At 35.6% G+C, this 8920-nt stretch overlaps 1 protein-coding gene across 1 annotated transcript; it reads right to left on the bottom strand.

Moving 5' to 3' along the window:
• Nucleotides 1-4806: 4806 nt before the first annotated feature.
• Nucleotides 4807-6000, bottom strand: LOC112758608 (uncharacterized). The gene is made up of 5 exons (XM_072219553.1): nt 5820-6000; nt 5371-5483; nt 5181-5252; nt 5014-5073; nt 4807-4922 (listed from the first exon to the last, which is right to left on the bottom strand). The coding sequence occupies exons 1-5, from the start codon at nt 5820-5822 to the stop codon at nt 4862-4864; spliced, it is 309 nt and encodes a 102-aa protein (XP_072075654.1). The 5' UTR covers nt 5823-6000; the 3' UTR covers nt 4807-4861.
• Nucleotides 6001-8920: the final 2920 nt, after the last annotated feature.

The following is an 8920-nucleotide window of genomic DNA, read 5'->3' as shown; positions in this document are numbered from 1 at the left end:
ATTTTGTTTGGGTTTTGAGGAAATCCTATGATTTTGGTTGTTTAGGAGTACTCTAGTATGAGCCATTGGTGAGTTTCATCAACCAATTTCGTGGGTTAAGATAAGGAACCCTCTAACCCTTGTGATTTATCAATTTCATGAACCCTAGGTTTTGATTATAAGTGTGAAAATTAGTTATGTTAGAGTATTGGGTGATTTTGGTACACAATTGGGAGGTTGGTGTTGCTTGACGAGCTTTGGTGAGGCTTGGAGCTAAGGGTTGGTGGAGACTTCCAATAAGAAGCTCAATTATTTTGGCTACAAGAGGTACGGTTTAAGTTTCATTTAAGTACCATGTGGTGTGATGAGAATTCCTAGGCTAGATGCCCCTAGGATTAATTTTGGATTTTGTAAATGGTTGGTACTAATATGTAATGTGAATTAATGATTGAGTTGAGAATTGTGTGAATTTCATGCTTGGTGTATTAAGAATTTGATGAAATGGATAATGAATATTAATTTGTGGAATATGCATTTAAATTGGGAATTTGGGCCGGAGGCCATGAATCTTGGGCCAGAGGCCGGAAAGAGGTAAGGAAGGTAAGTGATACGTGTATTGTGTGATGTCAAATGAGATTGAATGGATATTGAATGTTGAGTGTGTGAATAAATCGGAGGAATGTGGAATAACAAGAAATTAGGAATTTAGGAGTGGAAGGTGACGAATTGAATTGAATTGTGTAGATGAGGTATGTTTGGTGTTGGTTGAGTGTATATATGTGAATGTGGTTGGGTTTTGGTCATTTGGATGTTTGGAAATGAATTTGGCTTATGAACATTGGAAAAATTGGTAATTCGTGTTTTTGGATAAAAACTGATTTTTGACCAACTTCTGCAGTCCGTAACTCGGTCCTCGGAGTTAGGAATTCTTTAAAACTAGATTTTTATGAAATTTCAATCAATGATCTTTCCAACAGTATAGAAATGGTTGAAAAAGAAATTTTGTAGAAGAAGTTATGTGTGGTGGAAGTTTGAGGTTAAAAATGAAATTCTGCAGAAAACGTACTCCGACGCGCACGCATGGCCGACACGCACGCGTCACTCATGATTTTTACTCTCTCACACGTGTGCCTAACCGCCGCGTATGTGTTGCTGTATTGATGCAAGTGCTCAGTCAAAAATCCAGAGAGTTGCGCTACTACTATGCTGGTTTTGAGCGAGGAACACAAAACGCACCCACGCGTACGCGTGACTAACGACACAACTAGAAAATGGATTAATACAGACAGATTTACAGACGGATTTGGTCTTTATTACAGACGGATTTTTGGTTACCAACGAAATTATAAACAGATTTTGTCTCTCTGTAAAAGTCCCGTCGGAAATTATTTACCGACGGATTTTTTTTCGTCGGAAAATTACAGACGGATTTTTACCAGTTACCAACGGATTTTTCCTCTGTAAATTTTCTATCCATTTCCCAAAGGCGACGAACTCTCCAACGGATTTTCCGTCTGTAATTTGAACTTTGGAAAATCATCCCACGTTCTGATTACAGACAGAAAATCCGTCTGTAAATCCGTTAGTAAGATAAAATAATTTTTTTTTATTTTTCTAATTGCAAAATAAACTTGTTTTCATACAAAATAAATATAAATTTAATACAAATTTTTATCTAATTTGTATTCGAATATTTATAATATTTCAAAAAATAAACAAATTCATCGTATTATCAAACTAAAAGAAAAGTACTATAAACAAGCAAGTTAATATAATTCAAAACATAAACAAAGTGTATTAATACATCAACTATAATATTAGGTAACAACCATACATCAAAGTGTGTTGATACATCAACTATAATTCATCACAAATAAATATTTAAGAAATCTCTTAGCATGTATATTTGCCACTGACTAATATATATATATATATATATATATATATATATATATATATATATATATATATATATATATATATATATATGAGTGACTACTGACTACTACATACACTAAATTAGAGTTGGTTAATTAAAGACTAATAATTAAAGTAGGTAGCATATATGAATATGATGAGTTCAACCACCAAGGAGGAGTACGATGATGCTTTCACCAAAGCTGCTTCGTTCGCATTTGCTCAGGTGTTTCCTGCAATCTTGAATGCTGCTATTGATATGAACTTGTTTGAGATCATATCAAAGGCAGAGAGTTCGTTAGGCATGTCAGCTTCTGAGATTGCATCTAAGCTTCCAAAGCAACACAGTGAGATGGGTAGCAGACTTGAACGCATTCTGCCATCATTGGTGGCTCGTTCTCTTCTGACTTGCTCCATTCGTACCATTAATGAAGACGATGACACTGAAAGAGTTTATGCAGTTTCATACTATTACAAAAGAGAATCAAACAAAATATTCATGATGGAAAGAGGGAAAAAAACTGCAAGGGCAAGTTAATAACTAAAAGTGTTGTCATAACCATGTTCATAGTTATCATAAGATTCACCATTTTAAAATAGGGGTATTTTAAAATGGTTGATATATTTACACCTTGACAGCTTCTTGTTTGAGGGGTGAGGAGGGGCATTAAAGCTCTAGTAGAAATCTGTCTCTGAAAGAATGGGCAAAAGATATTTTAAATATTGACTAATTTCAATGCCGCAGTTATTTGATACTATTAAATAAAAAATAAGGAGAAAAGCAATTACTGCTCATACTGCATACCTGATTTTTTTTCATCACTAGATATGCCACCAGACACTGCTTTGCTAGATGCACTAGAAGCCTGCTCTCTGTAATAACTTGGAAATTTCATGATTAGAATCTACCAAAGAGAAACAGTTGGCATGTGTAGATTAAAATTCAAATTAGAAAACAGGACTCCAAAGAACACAGCTTATCTAAATTTCAACCAGGAGGAAAAAAGAGAAAAACTCTTTAAGATTGAAAAGGTCAAGAGTATGACTCAAGAATAGATGCCTTGCATAGCAACAGGTAAAATCATACTGAAAAGAATTATCAAAAGGAAGAATTTCAAAGAAAGGGGATAATAACAAGCTTTCAACAAAATAATAAAGGTACAGAAACTTCCTGGTAACCTTGATAATCAAGGTCCGCTTCCTGGTACAAGTATCCACAAGCAACAGCAACAAGATGCAGTTAGGAACAAAACTGCATGAATCATAAAGAAAACTATCAAGTACATTGAACAGCATCAAAATTTACCTGCTCATGCAAAGCTTCTTTTAAATGAGAGACAAGTACAACTCTATTTGCTTCAACTAATTTAAGCTTCTCTACGCACTGTTTCAAGGTATTCTCTTCCTTCTGTAACTCCTTTGACAAAGGCTTTCGCTTAGGATCCTTTGCTGAAACAATTTATAAAAATCAATAATAAAATCCCAACTTCCATGCTAAAGGTGCTACTCTGTTCTGCTGTATGCTTACCAATAGAGCATGCAATGTCAACATCGCTTTCCATCTTTTTCATGTGTTGAATAGCAGACTTGGATTTACTCATCTCTGCATCTTCAATGGATTGTTCAGTGAGCACCGAATGAAATGCAGATACTATTTTTTCTGCTGGACTTCCTATGGACAATTTCTGGCTTCAGTACAATATCACGACGATGAGATATTTAAGGCATATTGCAACCCAGTTTGAGGGACGTATCACCAATAGAATGATTTAAGTTTAAAATTGGAAGAGGCAGGAGTGGAGCGAGTAAGAATCCCTTTTAACAATTTTTAAAGAACCAGAGCGTGATCTTTTTTTGCTGAATTGCAATGGTGTAGGTGCTTCTTCTGCAAGCATTAGATCTTTAAGGTTCTTTGCCCGAGATCCAAACACTCTCCTTTGCTCCCATATATCAACCTAAAGTTAGATTAGAACCATGTTAATACGTCAAAATGTGTAAAGTGAAATCAATAATCTGATGGTATTGGTATGTAAACATAAAATCAGAAGTATATACCATATAATAAGTATGCGTAACAGAATTGCATATTCTAATCTTCCTAACCTGTCATTTTCCTTGTGGATATCTTGAGAAATTAGAAACTTGATTACAGCAATTAGCTAACCTTTCCGTGTGAATATTAATAAAATGATAAATTGAAAGAAAATCCTACTATATATTGAATAATACAAAATAATTTAAATTGCATGCACACGTAGAATGCTGGGTTTGCATACTTAGTTTAATGTTGGGACTGACTAACATAAATAATTACATACTTAGTTTAATAATAATTGAACTTTATTATATCGATAGTGGGTTTAATTTAGAGGTTCAATTAGTATTGTAAATTAGGCATATATACATATAGAGGCAGACTAGTTGAAATCTACCCTAGTTAGTTTTATTGTATGTACTACAAGAGCATTATTAAGCACAAGAAGGACTATTGTTTCAATCAATTAGTATATATTATACAGAAGCTAATATATGATATGATAGTATGATTTTGGAAGCTGAAAAATAGAACATGTTCAAGATTTCAAGAGTAATAATAATTAAGTAGCCTACCGAGGAAATCTTGCCGGTACAACAAAGCATCATGCACTTTTTAAATGACCTCGCCATCTATCACTTTGCAGTTTGCACCAATGATCCTTTGATCTCTGTAGACGGCTATCACCCTATCTGTTAATTAAGCACACACAGACACTAGTAATCAACAATGATAGTGATGAGTGAATCCGAAACAGAGTGACAGAGGAGTCGAAAATAATAAGTACAAAATGCTTAAATAATAAAGGTAATAATAATAACAATCAATAGTGTAAATCAAAGCGGTGGTAGCTAGAGATACCAACATCATTAAGGATATTCAATAGCTTAGAAACCTACTAGGTGGAGAATTGGCCACAGGTGAACCCATCTAATGTCGGAAACTTAGCTTTTCATCATGATCAAGCTCTTGATTTGTTTGAAGCACTAAACTGAAAGGTATAAGCTAATATCATTTATCTATTCATGCATCAATAAAAGAGCTAAAGTCAACATTTAACTAGAAACGCTAAATGATCTTACTTTAATGTTCTTGCTGGTATTCTTGGCAAGGAACCACTCAGATTATTGTAGGAGAGGTCTCTACATATATTTTTCAATTCATCACAGTTAGTATTCAATTTTATACCTAGAAATCATTAGTTTTATAAGGAAAAGATAACATTAATGCCAAGGTTACAAAGACCTACACAAGTGTTAAACCTTCTATGTTGCTTAAAGACTGAGGACACAGTCCTGTAAGGCTGTTATTATTCAACTGCCTAGCACCAACAAGAACACATTAAATGGAGTAAGAAACCAAATTTCATAAGTCCAAATAGAAAGAAGTATCAAACACAATACTTTGAACAGTTAGAATCTGTAATATAAGTAACTTACAAATAATTCAGGTTCTTGAGGCCTCCCAAAGAATTCGGTATCTCGCCACTAAATTCTACAAGGGGCTCAAAAAATAAATTGTCTGTTGTTGTAAAAGGGCCTGCTGCAATAATCTGTTAAGCACCAAGAGCATGTGTATAATACAAATTATTAACAGAAATATTCTTCATATTATCACAAAATTATTTTTAAAAAGAACATGAGATCTTTTAAAATCTATAATATGCGTCAAAATGCAAGTAAATAAACAGCTACAAGGTTTTGCTTCACATGACTGCCTTATAACCATACTTTGGCTTGGCTAATTAAGATGTTAGTAATTTGTCATTGTTAAAAAAGAAACTGTAGTAAAAATCTGTAAAATTTTACCAAAATACCAAAAATGGAACCTAGTGCATAATATAATTTTATAACAGAGCCAATGACTAAGAAATGAGTAGAGTAAATACCATGGACAACTCTGTCTTTTTAGAAGTAATATCAATTGGTTGACTTTTATCAATAGCTAGCTTCTTTGCTGGATTCAAATCCTTATCATCAGCAACAGAGGTAGGTGGTATAGAATCTACCAATTTAGATGCAACTAAGCAATGCCCACTAGGATTATGCCCTTCAATACCAACAACCTATCAAAAGATGAGATCCTTGTTTCATATATAACCCATAATTCCAGCACAATTTTTTTACTTTCAAAGCCTGAATTTAACCTGCCATGCCATTACTCACCTGACCAGGGAAAGAATAATCCATAATCGTGTTCTCTTAGAAGGATCACTATCACTAAGAAGCAGCAGCAAAAGAAAAAAAGACAGTGCAGTGAAAGGAAACATCAAAAATTGAAAAACCATGAGAAAAAAAAGTTTCAACAACAAATTTTAAATCAAACAAATTACTAAAATCAGAAAAAAACAAATCTAACTAAACCTAATCTAATCAAAACCTAAAAATCCACTAATCAGAAAACAAATCTAACTAAACTAATAACTAAAATCAAACTAACTAAACAAAATTAATTGAGCTTAACAGAAATTAAAAGAATTTTGAACCAAAACCTGGAAGCATTGACTGGAGGAGATGATGGCTGCGGCGCTGAGAAGATATGCGAGCCAGAACTGAGTGGGGATAAAAGGAGAGAGAGAGGCGCGGCGGTGGTGGGGACAGACGCTGCTACAGGTGGCGGCATGCTGGAGCTCACGTGAGACGAAGAGAACAGAAGCTTGAGCTTGATTTGTTCTGCAAACGAGAAAGAAAGAGAGAGACAGGGGCTGTGTTCTACTGGTTCAGTGTTTAAAAGAGAAGAGAAGAAGGAGAAGGTAGTTGCGGTGGTTAGGGTGACGGCGGTGGCGCTGTGAGTGAGGAAAGGAGGAGAAGAAGCTCGACGGAGAAGCTTGTCGAAGGAGAGAGGAACAACTCGTTTTTTGTGTGTGTGTGAAAGGGGCTCGATAGGGTGGGGATGAAATTAGGTTTAAATTAAAATTTTTTGACGGAAAATTTTAAATTATAGACGGATTTTCTGTCTGTAATAATTTAATAAAACATAGCATTTTTGTTTATTTAATTACAGACGGAATATAGATGGATTTTCTGTCTGTAACCATTTTCCATGAAAAAAAATTAATTTTTTCGACAGAATTATCGATGGATTCTCTTTTCCATCTGTAATTTATGTTAATTCATTTTTTTTTGTTTTTTGACAAAAAATCCCTCTGAAATTCCGTCTGTATTTCCGTGGGATAAAATCCGTCGGAAATATCCGTCTGTAATAACTAGTTTTCTAGTAGTGCGAGTACGCGTCGCGCTACCTTTCTGCTACCCAAGCATGCGCATGTATGACGCTCACGCATCACTTCCCTTTTTCTGCTTTCAACGCATGCGCGTGGGCGACGCGCACGCGTGACCCTGTTTTCAGTAAAAGTTGATTTTGAGTTTTTTAAGCAGAATTTCAGACTTCTAAGCCTTCATTTTCATTCTTTAAGTCCCAAATTTTTATAATATGCCTAGTAATGAAAAGAAGCTAGGACATGTGATAACTTGTGGGTGAAGTAAAGTGAGAATCAATGATGAATGACGAGTAATGATGATTGTATGAGTTGTTAAGGATGATGGTGGAAGTGCTGTGTATAGTATGAGCCGGATGGCTGTGATATGAATTGAATTATGGCTAAGTATGTATATGTATATGATTAATGATTAAATATGGTAAATGAATAATAATGGAAAATATTGAATGTGATGTGTGATTTCAGGTAGTAGGCAGTGGCGTTGTCCACTTGCTCCGGGTATGAGATGGGGAAGGAGGATTATGATAAATGAGTTTAATTATGGGGTTTTGAATGAATGTATGTTTGAGATGCCTGGGTAGTAGCAAGGGTTGTGATTCGTCCCACTTGTTTCAGGTCAGAGATTGATACGCTTGGGTAGTAGCGGCAGTAGTGGTGGTTCCACTCGCTCTAGGTTGAGCTTTTAAATACCTGCTTGGGTAGATGCAGTGGCATTGACCCACTTGCTCCGGGATGTGGTGAGATATACCTGCCTGGGTAGATAAAGTAGCATTGATTCCACTTGCTTTGGGTTTGGTTTGCAACTCCTGGGGTAGATGCAGTGGCTAGCCCCACTTGCTCCCAGTCGAGGTTGATTTACGATTGATGAAACTATCTGAGTTTCAGATTTCCTTGGGTAGATGCAGTGGGTCGGCTCCACTTGCTCCAGGTCGAGATCCGAGATTCTGTTGACCCTATGTCGTAAGTGTGGCTGGACACTGTAAAATTTTCAGATGAGCTCGACCTCGTGGATAAACACCAGTGAGGGTGTTATATGTCTATGTTGAGAATTACTCGAGTAGGGGATGCGCGACAGGGGAACTGTCCAATGGTTAGCTACCAGGATGTGTCGGGTTGGCTATATAATCGATAGATGATATCATCAGCCATAGGACAGGCATACATCATTTGCATGTTTGAATTGTTTGGGTTTGCCTATTTGTTTGGATTGCTATATCATATATGATATGTTTCCTGACTATATGCTATCTGTTCTACTTGTACCTTAATTGTATATTACTTGTCTGTATTGATGGTGTTTGTACAACTGAGAGGTCCCTCATGCTGGTGTCGATTGACGCTGAGGGTTGTTCTTGTTGAAATGGAATAATGATATGATTAATTTAAAATGATGATTATTGAATAAGGTATTTTGAGTTCCCTAGGTAGATGCAGTGAAGTGATTTCACTTGCTCCTAGTAGAAAACGAGACAATTTTAGTTTCCTAGGTAGACGCAGTGAAGTAATTTCACTTGCTCCCGGTAGAAAACGAGACAATTTGAGCTCTCTGAGCAGACGCAGTGAAGTGATTTCACTTACTCCAGGTGAGGATATGAGGTATTGATATAGAATTACGGAGACAGAATAGCTGGTGATGGTTTTGGATATAATCATGATTGTGAATTGTCGGAGAGTTAGAAAGTTGGGAAGCATGAGGAATATGAATTATATTTAGCATTCCCTAATGACAATTGCCTGTTTATGGATTAGCGAGAACATTTGGTGAATAT

Source organism: Arachis hypogaea, chromosome 16, assembly GCF_003086295.3.
Source record: "Arachis hypogaea cultivar Tifrunner chromosome 16, arahy.Tifrunner.gnm2.J5K5, whole genome shotgun sequence".
Classification (NCBI taxonomy): domain Eukaryota; kingdom Viridiplantae; phylum Streptophyta; class Magnoliopsida; order Fabales; family Fabaceae; genus Arachis; species Arachis hypogaea.
Note: the sequence above shows the minus strand (reverse complement) of the source record. Positions and strands in the feature narration are given on the sequence as shown.

Excerpts from the sequence above, each read along its gene's own strand:
- LOC112758608 (XM_072219553.1), bottom strand. Across the intron at positions 5,253-5,370 it reads CTCAAGAACCTGAATTATTT|GCAGTTGAATAATAACAGCC; the intron begins GTAAGTTACTTA and ends TGTTGGTGCTAG. Across the intron at positions 5,074-5,180 it reads ATAGAAGGTTTAACACTTGT|AGACCTCTCCTACAATAATC; the intron begins GTAGGTCTTTGT and ends AAATATATGTAG.